The sequence below is a fragment of the Mesoplodon mirus genome (genome assembly GCF_964341445.2).
Source record: "Mesoplodon mirus genome assembly, chromosome: 2".
Taxonomy (NCBI): Eukaryota; Metazoa; Chordata; class Mammalia; order Artiodactyla; family Ziphiidae; genus Mesoplodon; species Mesoplodon mirus.
Window position 1 is genome coordinate 46340969 of NC_138977.1, and position 19338 is coordinate 46360306.

General features: G+C 38.5%; 1 protein-coding gene across 1 annotated transcript in view; it reads left to right on the forward strand.

The window, feature by feature from the left end:
- Positions 1-2119: 2119 nt before the first annotated feature.
- The window catches only part of NUP54 (nucleoporin 54), a 40168-nt gene continuing 22949 nt past the window's right edge, over positions 2120-19338 (forward strand). Inside the window, exons 1-7 of the mRNA XM_082611420.1 lie at positions 2120-2273; positions 6089-6172; positions 6608-6757; positions 14391-14617; positions 16227-16414; positions 17147-17343; positions 19210-19264. Coding sequence (XP_082467546.1) covers positions 2207-2273; positions 6089-6172; positions 6608-6757; positions 14391-14617; positions 16227-16414; positions 17147-17343; positions 19210-19264 — 968 coding nt within the window. The 5' untranslated portion in view covers positions 2120-2206. The remainder of the gene's footprint in view (positions 2274-6088; positions 6173-6607; positions 6758-14390; positions 14618-16226; positions 16415-17146; positions 17344-19209; positions 19265-19338) is intronic.

Here is a 19338-nt window from a genome sequence, read left to right on the forward strand (position 1 = left end):
TTACGGTAATTTGAATCAGGAAGATGGCAGTGGAAATGAAATATTTTAGAAATATTTAAAAGATAAAATATATAGGACTTGGAGATGAAAATGGGAAAGGCAAGGGAGAGAAACATGTCAAGGAAACCATTCATTCATTCCACAGTACTGAATAAGGGCCTATCATGTGGGTGGGCACTCTGCCAGCACCAGGGACACAGCCAGTAAATAAAGTTTGCTGCCCTCATGTAGCTAACATTAAATGGGGGCTGGGGGGCAGTAAATAGGTGGTGGTTATGCTAAGAATATTAAAGCAGCCAGTGCCAGGAGTGGGATGTGCAGTTTTAGAAAGGGTGATCAGGGATGGCTTCCTACTGAAGAAACAATCACCCATTCTTTTCCACCTGAGATCGTTCTCCCCTTCCACCCATAATTTCTGTGATTTGGCTTGGCTGCTGCTGCTTCTTTCTCGCAGGCTCTCTTGAGGGCTGTCTCCTGTGGTCTAATTACTGATGCTCAGCTGCATCTTCTCACTTGATCCTCTCTCCCTGACAATCTCATTGGCACCCAGACTTCAATTACACCCTAAACATGGGCCTCTCTGTTCCACCTCAGTCCCACATATCCAAGTGCCAGCTGGATATCCTCAGTCAGTTTGTCCTCAAATCCAGTAAGTAAAGAAAGGAACTCATTTTTTCTTGTCTCCCTCCCAAATTCCAATGGCATCACAGTGTACAAGCCAGGAACCAGGGACCCTTGCTAGACTCCTCTTTGCCTGCCTCTCCACACCCCATCAATCAAGTCCACCTGCTCCTCAGTCTTTATTCCTGCTGTCCTCATCCGTATATCAGCGTTCTCACTGGGACTTCTGCAATGACCACTACTAGCATTATTTAATTGTATGAGTAGGTAACCCATTTACATTTTCAAAAACTAAACGGGGTTTATACTGCAAAGTCCTCCTCCACCCATCTTCTTGCCACCCAATTCATCCTCTCAGAGGCAACCGATGTTATTCATTTAAAAAATGTATCTTTCAGGCTTCCCTGGTGGCACAGTGGTTGAGAATCCGCCTGCCGATGCAGGGGATACAGGTTCGTGCCCCGGTCCGAGAAGATCCCACGTGACGCGGAGCAGCTAGGCCCGTGAGCCATGGCCGCTGAGCCTGCGCGTCCGGAGCCTGTGCTCCGCAATGGGAGAGGCCACAACAGTGAGAGGCCCGCGTACCGCAAAAAAAAAAAAAAAAAAGTATCTTTCCAGGAATATTTCATACAAATGTATGTAATTACATATTCTAGCCCTCTTTTTTTCCCACCCAAATTGTAGCATACCATATAGTGTTCTGAATTGTGTTTATATAATTTACCTTTGAGATCTTTCTTTTCAGTACATAAAGAGCTTTACTTGGCTGAATAGTATTCCTTTGTATAAATGCAACTATTTAAGCAGAACACTGTTTCCAATCATTTGTTATTATGAATAATGCTGTAACCTATAACCTTGTATTCCATTAATTTTGCCAAATCATTTACAAGATAAATTCCTATTAGTAGCATTGCTAGGTCCAAAGAAAATTTTAATTTCGATAGACACAATGACTTTGTTTTTATTTTTATTAAAGTTACAGAAGCACATTGATTTAAGAAGCAAATAATTCTACAAAGCTTCTACCAAGAATTCTACAAAGCCAAAAACCTAAATGGACATCATTCTCAGAGGCACTTCTTTTAGCCTTCTTTTTTCTTTCTTTCTTTCTTCTTCTTTTCCCCACCATTACCCATGACTTTAAGGGACATGCTGCTTCGTGAATTTTCAGTTTTAGTGTTATCCACTGTCTCTCCACTATGGAGAATGAGGATTTAGCTTTCTTTCCTACCCTGTCTTCATTGGACACTGGTATTCAGCCTGCTGCACATCTTTTCCAAGGGGTCTCCCTAAAGCAAGTTTTTAAGGGCTCTCAGGCACCACGCCACGGCGAGCTTCCCAGAATCTCACATTGGTTGCGACACTCCACACCACGTGAAGCCACAGGCCCCCGGAAGCAAGCCCGGCCGGGGGCGTTCCCTCTCCACGCTCCACCCCCTACGCCTTTCAAGCGTTCCGGCTTCTTAGGCTAGGCCGGAAAAGAGGCGGAACTCCGAGATCCGGGGGTGGTTTCCCCACGGATCGAAGAGCGGCGTGCACCGAGTGCCGCGGGAGCGGCACCCTGGTCCGCTGCTCCCGCGACATGGCCTTCAACTTTGGGGCTCCCTCAGGCACCTCTGGTACCGCTGCAGCCACCGCGGCCCCCGCGGGTGAGTGAGTCCCCCGGGCCTTCTCCCGGGGAGGAGGGAAGGCCTTTGGTCCAGCCCTTCGGTCCGAGATTCTTCGGCTTGGGGATCCTGGGGTCTCCTGCCCGCGCGGAGACTTTAGGGGCTTCGGAAAAGGGCGGGCGGCAGCAGAGCGGGCGGAGGCGGCTCCTGAGGAGGCCGCGGGGAGAATGGAGGCCCAACCTGGAGCTCGCGCGCTGCGGTTGGGTCCCCGCAGGGCCCTCTCCTCCTAGGGCTCGTTTCCCGCCGCCCGGGAGTTGGACTCGGAGAGACCGGAGGCGGCTCCTCTCACCCTTTGCCGGAGACCCATCCTACCCTCCCCAACCCTACTCACCCCTCCCCACCTCAGCGTCCGGGACGGGCGCGAACGCTCGCTTGGTTCCCGCTGCTGGGCTCGGCGAGGACAGGGCTGGGGAGCCTTGGGCGCTGCTCTGCAGCTCCCTCGGCCCTGGCCCCTTCGGTTCTTGCTGCGGGACTACACGTTCCTGCTCCTGCTTCCCGTCCCCGCCTCCTCGGCTTTCTTAACTCGTGGAGCAAAGTCAGGGTTTGTCTTTGTTCACTTCTTTGAAACCTCCTGCAAACTCTTCCTTACCTTGCTTTCTTTTCTTTTTCTTCTTTCTTCTTCCCCCCTCCCCCTTTTAAAATTCTGTTTGTTTCTTTGCCTACACGCCTATCAGGATTTGGTGGGCTTGAGACTGCCAACTCCACCGCCAGTGGGTTTAATTTTGGGGGTTTCGGATTAACTGCTAATCCTGCAGTGAACTTTAATATTGGGAATTTCGGTGTTTCTACTACCTCGGCGACTCCGTTCAATTTTGGTAACAGTCTGGCAAGTGCAGGTAGATATGCGGGTCGTCTGTGTAACGAATGTTGGGAGCTGGAGTCCAAGAATATTTTGTGGTTCCAGAGTTTGGGAAAGAACAGCGACTTGTCTAACAAGGAAAGGAAATTCATTTCCTAATGTCGAATCAAAAACATTTGTACCAAGTTTTGACTCTCTTAAAAGATTTGGTTTGGGAAGTCTTGCAAGTTATAAAGTTCCTGTGTTAAATTTGCATTTAACTGAACAGAATATACCTTCCAAGTGATAAGTATCTGGAATGGATTTTTATTTTGAGTAGAATATGGCTTCCAAATTATTAGATATCTCTTTCGAAGTATAAGCTCAACAGTCAGGCCCATTTTCCTGGAATTCTTGGACTCCTGCGGTCATTTTTTTCCATTTTTCCTGCATCTTTCATTGGAATTTCATTTGATTGTCCTTGTGTTTCCTGAGAGAAACAAGTCTTATACGAACAGCAGCAACCTGTCTTGTTTTTTAACCTGTACAATAATAATAATGTGTTTCTTTGGCCAACTGAGCAGATTAGGATACATTTCTATAAGATAACGCAATTATAGAAAGAATCCCCAGTTCTTTACTGGATTTTTTGAGAAATGATCAGAGAGAGCAATTTAATTTATTGTCAGATAGTATTAGCTTCTAAAAGATAGGCTAGATGTCTCTGTACTCAAAAAGGTAATTATGAAGATTCTGGTATCTATATGGATTGTTTGAAGCTCGTTGGAAATTCTGCAAAACACAAACTAACGTGTGTGTGTGTGTGTGTGTGTGTGTGTATATATATATATATATATATAAATTTAAAATAGGTCTATATGTACCTTGCATACAGTGACCCTATAGAAAAGCCTTGTTCCTCAGCTGCTCGTATATGAATTTATTATTCATATTCTCTTACATATGCCGCTTATGCCCATGCCAATTATATGCATTTGGTAAGCATGATTTATTCCCTATGACATATTTGGGAAGTCTGGCATTTTGTGCAGTTACTTGTTACTGCAGTATGAATATGACCTTGGCAATCTGATTCGAAAACGTTTTGAAGAATACTCGAAATTCCAAAGATTAAACAATCCATTATCACTAAGGTATATTTAAAGTGATCACATACCACTGTTGTTTGGTATGTTTACTTTTCCCTGTTTGCTTAAAATTGGCACTGGGTAAAACAGAAACATTATTTTGAAGTTTGTGTTTCCGAACAAACCCACCCAGCTCATAATTCAACAGTAATAAATAAACCTGTTGGTATTTGCTTGATTTCATGTTCATTTGGAGTTATCACTGTGAAGTTTTGAGTTGTGACAATATAACTATTTTAACTACTTTTATGTATGTTTATGTATGTTGATCAACTTTGGCAAAAGGCTGATTGAAATTCTCGTTTACTTTTTTATTTTATATCCTTGCGGATCCATTTTTACTAATAAACATGTTCATATTATGGAGCATGTTAATATACCAATGTCTTTATTGTATAGCCAATTCAGAATATATCTTAGTTTTTCTGTGAAAATTAGAAGTAATGAAAAAGATTAGGAACAATGTTCAGTACTTTAGGTGATTTTTATCAAAATGTTTACAGTTTGCAGTACTGCAATAGAACCTACAAGTAAATAGAGTATTTGGTTGTGCCTGCATGCAGCATGTAGTCTATTCTTGAGTAATTTTCCAAGTCAGAGTCATATGATGACTGTCAGTGGGTTGGGTTTTTTTCCTTCTTATATCTTTTATGTTACAATATTGATGAATCTCTGTCTCTTATGCCAGAAATATATGAGACTAAAAGTTAGAATCCCAGAGAGTCTGCAGCATATTTCAGCACTAATCGTTCAAACATTTGTCTTAAAAGTCTTTTTTGACACCACATTGGTAATCAGGTAAAGACTGACAGTAAGGGGAAAAAAGCCCTTGTGTATTGGCCAGACTTCCATTCCATTCCTATGTCAGCTTCGATATGGTTAAGATTAATTTTGTCTCTCGACTTATCTAAAAGTGAACTTTGTGGACCTGTCAGTGTTGTGGCGCAGGGCCCTGTGATAGCTCTGCTCTCCTTGCTGGCCGCTGCTGCCTTGTGATTTTTTCCCCCTTATGTCTTCAAGAAACACATGCTTGTTTGCATACCAATATAAGGGTCAGTATATTGGTATGTTTCATTTGAAAAGTTGCTCAGTCTTGATGGAGACTAAGTAGAAATATAAGCTAAAGTAGAGTATAAATTAAATCACTGAAGCCAGGGTTGCACACTGGCAGCACAGTCTGCCAGTGTGATCTGTTTGTCACTGTTTTAAAAATATTTGAATTAGTTGCAAAAAAATCAATTGACTTCAGGTTTAAAATTGTGTAAATTTCACACAGAAAATCTAGATTTTCTATTTCTCGGGAAAAATGGGAATGTATAACACTACTAAACTACTGCTACTAAATTCTAAATTCTAAGGCCTGCGCACTACTAAATTCTCCTGCAGCAGTGATTTGCTGGAATTTAGGAACTACTGCCATTTAAAAAAAACTTCACACTGATCCGTTCTGGCAGTCAATAAACACCGTCTATTTCATTCATGAATGTTATCAGCCTGTATCTTGTAGGCATTTGAATTTGCAACCCCTGCTGTAAAAATACACAGTCATTTTAGCGTTAACACTATGGCAATAGGCTTATTAACATGTTTACTCAGCTGTAGCTTAATCACCTCTTTAGTTGAAAGGTATATATTGCGTTGTGGTATTTCTACTTTAAATACTTGGTGGCTCATTTCTTGCAACATATTGACTTCTTGATTAGTAGTATAGTTTTTTTAAAATTGACATTAAAGTAGAGAAAGGAAGAGTTAGACCAATATATTTTGTCTTTATATGGAGCAATTGCTTATTATGTAATTTGAAAAGGAGATTACCTCATATGTATACAAAAGATTCTTCCTTGCTATTTTATTTATCCTTTTTTAATTAGGTGGGTTTAGTGGATTTGGGACACCATCTACAACAGCAGGTTCTGCATTCAGCTTTTCTGCTCCAGCTAACACGGGCACTACCGGTAAGAGGACATCGTTGTTTTTTTTTTTTTTTTAATTTTATTTTTTATTTGGCTGTGTTGGGTCCTCGTTGCTGCGTGCAGCCTTTCTCTGGTTGTGGCGACCTGGGGCTACTCTTCGTTGCCGTGCGCGGGCTTCTTATCGCGGTGGCTTCTCTTGTTGCAGAGCACAAGCTCTAGAGCGCGGGCTCAATAGTTGTGGCTCGCGGGCTCTAGAGCGCAGGCTCAGTAGTTGTGGCTCACGGGCCCAGCCACTCTGCAGCATGTGGGATCTTCCCAGACTAGGGCTCGAACCTGTGTCCCCTGCATTGGCAGGTGGATTCTTAACCACTGCGCCACAAGGGAAGCCCAAGAGGACATCTTATATCATTTGTAGAAGCAAATGAACTACGAGTCAGCTTTTTTATGCCTTAAACAATTTAAATTTTTCATTCAAAGGACTCTTTGGTGGTGCTCAGAACAAAGGTTTTGGATTTGGCACTGGCTTTGGCACAACAGCTGGAACTAGTACTGGTTTAGGTACTGGTTTGGGAACTGGACTTGGATTTGGAGGATTTCATACACAGCAGCAGCAGCAGCAACAAACTAGTAAGTATAAGAGGTTTTCATTTTCAGATATAAAACCATAACAATGTAGGCAACATTGTTGAGTGCGCTGTTCAAAACACTTTTGTGGATATCTTTTTTTTTTTTTTGGAGGAATTATAAAGTATTCCAAAAGCTACTTCTTGTGTTTATATATGATGACAGCACCTGGGAAAGAGACAGGTTGGCATGATTCTGATTATAAGGCCTCTTGTGTTTAGTATCATTCCTTTAAAATTTTTGTTGTTGTTGAGAAAAATAACACAAATATAGAAAGCGGCACAAAAGTACAGCTTCGTGAATTGTATATAAGATGAACGCCATTGTAGCCACTGCCCATGTCAGGAGGTAGACCCTGGCCAGGCACTTCAGAAGCCCTCCACGTTTCCCTCCTAGTCACTTCCCCATCAGAGGAAATATAGTTTTGCCTTTTGTGTTGATCACTTCCTTACTTTTCTTTATGGTTTTGTCTTGTATTGTTTAGTTTCATTTGTCTTAAATCTCTGTAAGTTCCCCTTTTAGCTCTTTCTTTTTTATTTATTTTTCAATTTGTTGAAGAAATCAGATCATTTGTCCTGTAGAGGTTGTCAGTCAGAACTTTACTGATTGCATTCCTATTGTAGAGTTAGCATATCCCTTTGTATAGTTAGCATATCCCTTTGTCCTCTGTATTTCTTGTAAATTGGGTTGAATCTAGGGGCTTATTTATGTTGATAGTTCAGTTTTTTGTTTGTTTGCAAGACTACTTTATAGGTAGTGTTGTATTTTTATCAAGAGGCATATAATGTCTGATTCTCTCTATTTTTTGTGATGTTAGCAGCAGCCATTGGTGATCATTACCTAGATCCATTAATTCGTTAGGGGTGTAAAATGGTATTATTCCAACCGTCTGATTCCTTTGTCATTTATTTGTTGAAATACTTCTATAAAGAGAAACTTTACCTCATCCACTATTTGGTTGATTCTTTCCCTTTATTCTTAGCTTTCAAAATAAAGAGTTGGTTCCCTGTCATTCTCCAGAGGTAACCAATTTTTTTTTTTTATGTCAGGAATTCAAGTGTTTAAATTATTTGATATTTTTCAGTCCATTGCAGTTTTCCATATTGATGTTTAAATTGTTCCATCTTTGGCCAGTGTAAGCCTCTTTAGGTTGGTTCCCAGGTCCTTTCAGACAAGTGTAGAATTAGTCTTTGATAGCTTCCTTACTAGCTGGTCTGGCAGTATGTTCCAGGGTTATCTTGTACGGATTAGTTTATTTAATTATCACAAGAACTCTATGAAATAGAACTCTTGTTACCTCCATTTTATAGGTGAAGAGAGGTAACTGAGAAAATTGTGACATTTCCATATATCTTCCAAGATGTAGTATAGGAACATAAATTCAAGTTCCTCGACTTCCTTTGTAATGCTTCTTTTGCTTTTCCATAGTTTGCTACCTCTTAAAATCACTTTTGTTTCATTTTTCTTAGGTAAGTTGATTGATTGGCTGAAATTCACCCTACTCAGTCATTGAAGATTAGTAACATATTAAACATGAATTTCAAGAATTATCTAACCAATAGGATGAAGATAATAGAATTATTCTTTCTGGTATTACAATTATATCTTTCTTACTGTCCTCCTGCAACAATACAAAGTTTGATGGAAATCCAAGTAGTTAAGGAGAAGAAAGGAAAAGTGAAGTTTTTTCTTTGTTTCTTGACATAAAGTCTCTTCAACTATAAGTTATTATAGTTGTGCTTACTCTTGTTAGGAAAAATGGGAATTTGAATCTGGTGCTGTTCATTTTCAGAATGAAAAGGGCTCATTCTGCTGAGTTTCTGTTTTATGTCAGGCACTGGGTATATAAGGTATAGATACTGGGTATATAAGGTATAGGTACTGGGTATATAAGGTATATGTACTGGATATATAAGGTATATGTACTAGGTATATAAGGTATATGTACTGGGTATATAAGGTTGCTCATAGTCTATAAGGAGATAGAATAACAAACATCCAATTAGATAGAATAATAAACATTCAATTATAAAAAATATATATGTGTGAAAGCACTAAAATAGACCCATACAAGGTGCTTTGGAATGTAGAGAAAGAATTGAATCTTAAGGGAATTAGCCAGTTGGATAAAGTCAGGAAAGGGTATTCCAGGCAGAGGGAATAACAGTGACAAAGGCACGAATGCATGGCATGGCATGATGAATTTGGGACCTGCTGTTGAAAGGAGTTTGAGTTTAATCTGCAAAGATTGTGGAGCTTTTGCCTCATTTTTAAAAACTCCTGCTTATATGAGGTGCTTGCTGTCTGGTTACACCATCTCTGATATGTCTAATCTCTGTTATCTGCTGATTTCCTGGACAGTACCTTTTGTTCATTGAACACTTTGGCAGCTGGCTCTGAGTCCTGCTTTTCTTTCCAACTTGTACTATCAATCTGGGTTATTTTAGCATTCACATGGCTGTGTACTCAGACGGCCATACCATCTACCTTTTATTCCAAAGACCTTCTCCATTTCACTTTAGCCACACTTCTTACCTTGGACTTTGGCAACATCTGAAACTGTTCTAATTCCATAATCAATCAATAATCTAATTCCAATCATCAATAATAATCCATAATCAAACATCCCACAACCTATTGCTCTTTTAGCCTGCCTTTTCAACTACTTCCAACATAGCTGTTCTTAGACCTCATTAGGATCTTAGAGCACTGACACTTTCTGCTCTTCCATCAGCTCCTTCCTGTCTCACTGTCCTTTCTAATTAGCTTAGAGCCCTTGTCCTTCCATTTCAGTCACTCTTGCCAGTATGGTAAACTTCCTTACCCTTGTATCATGTCTGCTGGAAAAAACAACCCCAAGCCTCTGTAAGCCCAACTGTCTGTCTAGATACTGCTTGAGAAAATCATACAGTACAGAAGATTGAATCTCTAAATTCTTTTTTTTTTTTTTTTTTTTTTGCGGTACGCGGGCCTCTCACTGTTGCGGCCTCTCCCGCTGTGGAGCACAGGCTCCAGATGCGCAGGCTCAGCGGCCGTGGCTCACGGGCCCAGCCGCTCCGCGGCATGTGGGATCTTCCCGGACCGGTGCACGAACCCGTGTCCCCTGCATCGGCAGGCGGACTCTCAACCACTGCGCCGCCAGGGAAGCCCTGAATCTCTAAATTCTTAATCACCAACCCAAGTTGGGGCTCAACATTGCCTGGTAATCCTGTTAAGTTTTTATTTTCAAATTTTTCTCCCACTTTCTGTAAGTTATTTTAAACCTTTATTCTCTTCAAATCTCAAAGTTCTCTGTTCTCACTTTTAGTAGATGGCCTTGACCTCTGCTTCAAAGAGAAAATAGAATCCCTTATTGTAATTCCTTCAGTTGCCCACTACCGAATCTTATTTATCTACCTACCGCTGTAACCCATCCTTTTCTCTTTTCGCCTGTGCTCTGGATCTCATATCCTCCCACCTTCTGGGGCTCCTTGTGCTGTTGATTATTTTTCCCAGCAGACCCCAACCCCATTCCACCTCTCACCCCGCACCAAAAACAAAGTCTTCAGCTTCTCTATCCAAGGATTATTCTCATTCACATTTAAACGTCTGAAGTTTCTTTTTTCTTAAAACAGAAACAAAAAATAAAACTACTTTAATTTCACATCTCACTTCAGTTATCTCTTGCTATCACTCTCTTCTCCCCTTCATAAACTACTTGAAATAGATATAGAAGAATGGGATCCCCTGCTGCTGTCTTCTGTTACCTCTTAGCCCACACTAATCTGTTTTCTACTTTCTTTACCCAGTCAAATAGTTATGGTCATTAATCATCTCAAATCCAATGAACATCTACTGTTCTTTAATTGTGAAAAATTCTAACAGAAAAATAGTAAAATAACCCCATGTTGTACCAAATAGATTCAACAAAAGTCAGAACTTGCCACATTTGTTTTATCTATATCCTCCTTCCTCTCCCCCTCCTTTTTTTTCTGAATTGCTGAAGTATCAGTACTTTAAAGCAAATCCCAAACATGTTATTTCACCCTTACCTTACTGCTTTACTGTGCTTCTCTCTTTAAAAACATGGAGTCATTCCAACTCACAATTACTAATTCCTTGGTATCATCCTTAATCAGATTTCCCCATATGTCTCAGTAAAGTTTTCTTCAGTTGGTTTATTTGAATCATGATCTAAACAAGGTCCACACGTTATGTCTCTTAAGCTTCTTTTTAGTATAGAGAATTCCCTGCTTGGGTTTTTTTTACCCCACTCATGAATTGTTACAGAAACTGGACCAGTTGTCCTGTGAAATATCCCCCAATCTAGATTTGTTTCCTTGTAGAATCATTTGACTTTATGCCCCATATTTCTGGTAAATGAAGTTAGCTTTAGGTACTTTATTAGGTTTAAGTTTGACTTTTTGGCATGAATACTTTGCGGGTGGTGCTGTGTGCTTCCTATTGTATCATGTTATGAGGCCATCTCTTTGAGAGATGCAAAGATTGATCAGTGGGTTCAGGTGGTGAGAGCCAGTCTGTCTTGTAAAGTTCCCCATCAGTCTTTAACCTAATGGTTTCATTCATTGACGGTCATTGCCTCAATCAGTTATTTTATTAGGAGTTGTAAAATTAGGAGTTAGTGATTTTCTAATTCTGCCCTCTCTTCCACACTGAAAGTCTTCTGTAAAAGGAGTTTTTCTTCATTCCCCCCCAAGACTGCTTGGTCACCCTGAAATGAAATCTGTATAGGAAAGGCAGGATAAATTCTTTCTTTTTAACTGACAGTTTTTGTAAGAAGTTGTTGGTGGCCTGATTATTTCCAATGGTGTCCAAGGTGTTGAGATTTTTCTGAATTTTTGATTTTTACTTTTAAAAATTATCATTTTGAATGCATGAGATTTAATAAATTGAATGTGTTTGAGTTGGATGCATTCATTATTCTTTTTGATGCTCAAATTGTCACATTTTTGGCCAGTGTGAGCCCTCAACTTCAATCATAGTCTGGCCTTTTTTTTCTCTTACCCTGTTGTTTAGTACTCCATATTCCTTTTGCCAGCTCATCTTCCCCTCCTCTTTGACACAGAGATTTTGCACATGCTATTCTTCTTTGAAACTACCCCATGGCCTGGCTGACTACTTCCTTTAGACCTTAGCTGAAGTTCTTATGGGACAGCCTTCTCTTAACCTTCCTGCCCCAAGCTTGATTAGCTTCCTCATTTAGGACTCTCAGAGCCTGTACTTCGAGGCACTTATCACAACTGTTAATATTTGTTTGATATGCTCAGTTTGTTTAAAGAACCAGTCTCGTTTACCACTGTATCCTTAGTGTTTGCCTCTATGTCTGACACTTAAGGGGTACTCAGTAAATATTTGTTGAATGAATGCATGGTGAATGAATGAATGAAAATATGCATGTATGTATATATGTATGATATGTAAAACCAGGAGAGACTGTATTGTCAGGAAATCGAAGGGAGAAGAGTTTTTCAAGAAGGATGTGTATTCAGTGAAAGTTGAAGATTTTCTTTGAGGATTGAAGGAATGAATAATCAACAACATGAGGGCCTGAGAAGGTAGAAAGGTGTGAGAAATCTAATATGCTAAGGCTTTAAAAGCGTCTGTTGGATTTTGTTATTTGCGTTTCTCAAATGTCAGCTAGCGAGCTCTGAGTAGACTAGTGTGGTTGGAATCTAGTGTGAAGTGTAAATTAGTATAGATGATAGTTTTGTTAATCTTATTTAAAAGTTGAGGAAGATAAAACCTAGGAATTTCTTGTCGGAAGCTACAAAGTGAGCATGTAGCAAATCAGGATTCAAGTCTTCTGGCTTCTAATCCACTTCTTTACCATTTTCATAAATGCCCATTTGAGAATTAATAATACTCACGTTGAGGGTAATAGCAGCCCCTCTCTAGCCCTGTAGAAGCCGCATTGGCCTTGTGGTACTTGCAATCTTTAAAGCTGAAAGAAAACTTAAATATCATCTAATATAGTGGTCCTAAAACTCAGGTCATTTTGGTATTCATGATTTTTCTTTTATCTACATGCCATTTGTATTATTAGAGAATTTTCTTTAAATCAATTTACTTTTAAACATTAAATGTTTATTTTGAAAGGAAAATCCAAACTATTGCTATAAATGGAAAACCAGTATCACTTGCTATAGCTATTGTTTCTTTCTAAAGAAACAATAATTGAACTTAAGTCCACAGAAAATATAATAGTGTTAATAAATTCTAGCTAGATACCTTTGCTTTAAGCTCCTAGTCTTAGATTTGTTCTCCCCTTTGTTAAAAAGTGAGATAAGTGATGACACGAGGCATTAAAGGCATACTAGCACCAAACTGAGACTTTAAAAATATATATAATCAGATAATTAAATGAGAAGTTTTTGTCATATGATTTAGTCCATCTGGTGACTCAACTGTTGCTTGACAAAATAATTTCATGTACCAAGGTTATTTACTTATCTAGCACTTTGGAAATACTGATCTGATCTAACAACTCAGCCCTTCTTTTATTGGAGAAATTTTAACACAGAATAAGTAACTTGTCCAAAGTTACACAGCCAACTAAAGCTTTAGCTTAGGATTTGCCCATTTGTTGTTGTTTTTTTTTTTTTTCACTATATATTTCTTTGCACTAAGAGAAGGAAATTGTTTATTAAGCTGATATTGACATAACATTGGTATAATGATTCTTTTTGCTTATTTTGTATCCTCCAATTTGTATATATTACACAAATATAACAGTAGTAAAGGTTGTTTAAAAAAATAATTCTGCAACTTCACAGACTTTACCCTTTTTTTGGTGTGGGTCTGATATTAATATCATGGATCTAAATTGTTTAATTGTATTAAGATGATATCAGAAATGCAAGTTTAACATTATAAGGGTGGTTCTGGCGTATTACTTTCCTATTATTGCCATAACAAAGTGTCACAAACTTAGTCACTTAAAACATATTACCTTACAGTTCTGAAATCAGAAATCCAGAACTAAATTTCACTGAGCTAAAATCAAGGTGTTGATAGGACTGCGTTACTTCTGGAGGCTGTGGGGAGAATCCATCCCCTTGCCTTGTCCAGCTTCTAGAGTCTCCATTTCTTAGCTTATAGCTCCTTCCTCCATCTTCAAAGCCAGCAGCATAGCATCTTCAAATCTCACTTCGACTCTGACATCCCTCTTCCCCCCCCCCTTTTTTTTTTTTTTTCTGTCGATACACGGGCCTCTCACTGTTGTGGCCTCTCCCGTTGCGGAGCACAGACTCCGGACGCGCAGGCTCAGCGGCCATGGCTCACGGGCCCAGCCGCTCTGCAGCATGTGGGATCTTCCCGGACCAGGGCACGAACCCGTGTCCCGTGCATCGGCAGGCGGACTTTCAACCACTGCGCCACCAGGGAAGCCCCTCCCTCTTCCCTTTTAAAGAGCCCTTATATTATGTTGAACCCACTCTGATGATCCAGGATAATCTCAGTTTAGTTGATTTAATCACATCTGCAAAGTCCCTTTTGCTATACAAGGTAACATATTTACAGGTTCTGGGGATTAGGATGTGGATCTCTTGGGGCAGGGGATATTATTCTGCTTATCATATCTAGGACCTGAATTGATTGATTCTTTTTTTGAAAAACTAACTTTGGGGTACATTTTTAGCATTAGGTGGTCTCTTCAGCCAGCCTACACAAGCTCCTGCCCAGTCCAACCAACTGATAAATACTGCAAGTGCTCTTTCTGCTCCAACACTACTGGGAGATGAGAGAGATGCTATTTTGGCAAAATGGAATCAACTACAGGCCTTTTGGGGAACAGGAAAAGGATATTTCAACAGTAACATTCCACCTGTGGAATTCACACAAGAAAACCCATTTTGCCGTTTTAAGGTATTAATACTGCTTTTGATCTTCACTTGAAGAGTGTATGAGGAAATGTGATATTTGGATTAAAATAATACTAAGAAAACAATTGCTTGGTTTTTTAGTACTCCTTGAACATGGTACAATAACACTTTCGTTTTAAAAGTACAGAAACTATAAAATTGAAGTGATTTCTTACATATGTGTGTGATTGAGATGACTAGAATATGACTGAAGGAAGATGTGACTAGAATGTAATTTATAGCAGGAAAAAATGTTAACACATTTACCATTAACCAGAAATGGTCTGCTTGGCACCTATAAAGGGGAGACCCAAAACTAGAATTTAGTGGTTTTCATCTAATATTGTCCTGGAAAGTACAATAACCAGCATATCGGAGTAACTCTTCTGCTTGGCATGTATACTGTTGCCACTGTTATAGCTGACTGCCGAAGCCAGTACTACAGCAGCATAGTATGTTTTCTTTGCTCTGATTCCATGCCTACCAAAAAACTGTCTCATTTGAATTTAGCTTCTCAGAGATTCTGCTTATCAGCCAGTGAGATTTAGGTCAATTTGGTGATGTATTTTTCATAAAAAATTAACGCATTTCAATCCAGTTTATACGTCAGCCTCTTTTAAGTTTTGTTGGCCTATGTCAGTCTCTTAAACTTAATTAGTGTGTACATAGGCTGGTGTTTGGAGTTGCAAGGCTGAGGATCAGATCCTTGAACATGGTTAAACAACAGAAGGTGACCAACCCATCTTGTTAGGGAATATCTCTTTATCTCATCACGCTACAAAAAGAAAGTGTACCCTTTGAGTGTATACAGTTAAAATTTTAATGCTTTTGTGTAGGGACTAAGAGGTATATAGTAGACGTAGGTTGAATATAACAATTTAATTTTTTTCTTTTTTAATTGATATATTAACATACATATGGTAAAATGCGTAATGAACTAATACAGAGTGAATTTAAATTCTTTTTAAAAAATTGCATTATAAGTGGTGACAAAAGAGAAAAAAGGCTTCTGTCTAAAAGAGTAATTCTTTAGAAAGGTATAGTTTGTCATTTAATATATGTAAAAAACTAACCTGTTTCATAAAGTTTTATATTACATGAAACCATAAAATAATGTCGACATTGTTTATAGCATTTATAAGTTGACAGTGTTATTATGGTACTTTAAAAGTATTTATTTGGTAAACATTTCTTTATATATCTTTATATAAACTTCGCTTAAGATTCCATGAGTCAAATATATAATCAAGTAAATTACATTTTGGTCCATGACTTCTGCAGTCATTTTTATGGCATTCAGAGTTGTTTCCACAGTGTTCGGAAACACCCAACAATGATGGATATCAAAGTTTTTCAGAGGAGAAAGCTATTTAGTTACTCTGTGGAAGAGGAAATTTTAATTTCTCTCTCTAAGTTTATGTTATTCTTGGGTTAGAAAGTTTCTCTTTATAATTGTGTGACCTCCTAGGGCACAGAGTTGTGGAAAGAATCATTACATATTCCCTTCATTACCAGACATTAAGCTGTTTTAGCAGATGTTAAGCTGTTAATATTAAACACGTGATTTGAGATCTGTACATGTTTTTGATATTGTTTGTTTTGTCATTCCACAGGCAGTAGGTTACAGTTGTATGCCCAATAATAAAGATGAAGATGGGCTAGTGGTTTTAGTTTTCAACAAAAAAGAAACAGATGTTCGAAGCCAGCAACAGCAATTGGTAGAATCATTGCATAAAGTTTTGGGAGGAAACCAGACCCTTACTGTAAATGTAGAGGGTATTAAAACATTGCCAGATGATCAGTAAGTGTACATTAAATATACTATATATTTCTGTGTGCCTTGGTCCAAAGAGAGTAATCAACAGTGTTTTTGTTGCTAAAGCACAAATTAAATCTCAAAGCAGAATATTTCTCAGCTAGTGATTCTTCAGTATTTATAGAAGCATTTGTTTAAAAGCTTTTTTCTTAATCTTGGGTTTCTTGTTAGATGCTAGTAATTTCTTAGATTTCTCATTCAGAAACAGGAGGAAACTTAATTATGGCTGTGTGCAAATTAGGGGCCACAAAGACATTGGAATGTTTTAACTGATTACTGTACATGTTCATTCATGGATAAATATGATTAACTTCCCTTGTCCTATGTATAATTATCATGCTTAGTGGCAAGACATTTGCTTTAGGATATCTTGGGTTAGAAGAATTATTATCATCAGTGAGATATAATAACTGAAATCAGATTTTGCTTTTTGGACTAAATTGCAATGAAGCAACCCATAAACTTCAACAGAATCTCCAAAGTACTTCTCAATTCTGGGAAAAAAAAAAACATTTACATAGGACTTTGCAGCTAAGCATACCTTTTATAGATAATATCTTACTTACCTACCTCATTTTAACTTTATTTAGCACCCTTTAATTTAGAAGGGTGCTTCTGAATTCAGCTAGCACCCTTCTAAAATCACATGCTGCATTGATATTTGTGGCTGTGAGTTAATGTGCTCCATATTTTATAACTTGGTTATCTTTCCCCCAGGACAGAAGTTGTCATTTATGTTGTTGAGCGTTCTCCAAATGGTACTTCAAGAAGAGTTCCAGCTACAACATTATATGCCCATTTTGAACAAACCAATATAAAAACACAGTTGCAGCAACTTGGTGTAACCCTTTCTATGACTAGAACAGAACTTTCTCCTGCACAGATCAAACAGCTTTTACAGAATCCTCCTGCTGGTATGTTTCCAGAGTCATGGAGTTGAGGAAATGAAAAATTTAGAAATACACGCTTCCTCTATTTTGGGAGGTGTTGCTTGGTTATTAATATTAATAACACCAGTGTCAGCTTATTGTGTCTGCTTATTTGGGACATAGTTTTGAATGTTTTTATTGTATTCATTCATTTAGTTTTTTCTATTATGTAGCTAATATGTTTGTTAGAAATTTGGGCAATGATGAACTAAAGAAAAATAGTCCATACTCCATCTACCCAAAGACAATGTAATCTTAGTATTTTATTTTTGTCTAGCTTATCTTATTTTAACTAAGTATTCAAGTAAAACCTGAATGTGTTCTCACCATAAAAGTTTCTAGATTGACTGTGTGATAGATCTTTACCTCTCTTCCATAGAAGTAATTATTATCAATAATTTATTGAACTTTATTAATCCTTTATCTGTAATTTTAATGTAAGCATATGTATACTAAGTCCTTGAAAAAAGTATTCTGCACTATAGCCTTTTTACTTATAGTATTTCTTAGTATTTTCCGTGTCAGTACATAAAGATAAATCTTATTCTTTTTAAAAGCTGTGTGGAATACTGTGGATGTACCTTACTGAATTTAACCTCTAGGTTGTTTCTACCTTTTACTATTATAAACTGTGCAACAATTAACATCCTTGTAAATACGTCTTAGCACACATAGGCGTGTATTTTTTTAGAGTAATCTCTGGTACTGAAATTTTTGAGTCAAGATTATGTATACAGTCAGCCCTCTGTATCTGGGAGTTCCACATCTGCAGGTTCTGCATTTGCACATTCAACTAACCACAGCTCCAAAATAGGAGAAAAAAAAGATTTTAGGAAGTTCCAAAAAAACAAAATTTGAATTGCTGCGCCTTGGCAGCTATTTACAAAGCATTTACATTGTATTAGGTGTAAGTAACCTACAAATGATTTAAAGTGTATGGTAGGATGGCTGTAGATTATTTGCAAATACTACGCTATTTTTTACAAGGGACTTGAGCATCCCCAAGGAGTGGGGTGGGCCTGAACCCTATCCTCTGGATGCCAGAGGCATGACTGTACTTAACATATTGTTAGAACTGCCAAAAGGCTCTCCAGGGGAAGTTCTACCATTTACATTCATAACAGGAATGTGTTACTTTTCCTCATATTTAAAATTTTTCTAATGTTTTCTCATTCTGCTCTATTTTTGCCAACAATGGAGATTATCAGTCTTTAATTTTGCCATTCTGATGGCAAAAAATTAATACTTATTTTCATTTGCATTTCCCTGATTACTACTAAAGTTGACCAGCTTTTTGTATGTTTATTAGTCCCCTGTTTATAATTTTTGTGAATTACCTATTCATGTCATTTGCCCATTTTCTATTAAACTTTTTGTCTTTCTGATTTAGAGGGGCTCTTTCTATATTCTGGAGGTTAATCTATTACCCTATAGGTTATAGATACTTGCTTTCAAGTCACTTTTTTTTTTAGCTTTATCCTACAATTTTTTGTTGTTGTGGTCATATTTTTGGGGTTTTTTTTTTGTGGTACGTGGGCCTCTCACTACTGTGGCCTCTCCCGTTGCAGAGCACAGGCTCCGGACACGCAGGCTCAGCGGCCATGGCTCATGGGCCCAGCCGCTTCGCGGCATGTGGGATCTTCCCGGACTGGGGCACGAACCCGTGTCCCCTGCATCGGCAGGCGGACTCCCAACCACTGTGCCACCAGGGAAGCCCTTGTGGTCATATTTGACAATCATTTTTCATTGCAGCTTCTAGGTTTTGTGTCTTTCTTTAGCAGGGCTTTTCCCATACAAATATAAAAATGGAAAATAGTTCCTTTTAGAAAAAGTATTTCTTCTTTGTGGTAGGTGTTGATCCAATTATCTGGGAACAAGCCAAGGTGGATAACCCTGATTCTGAAAAGTAAGTGTATCTTCATCTTGCTTTCATATAAGAACTAATATATACTACCAAGGAAGCAAACAAATGCAAGCTGT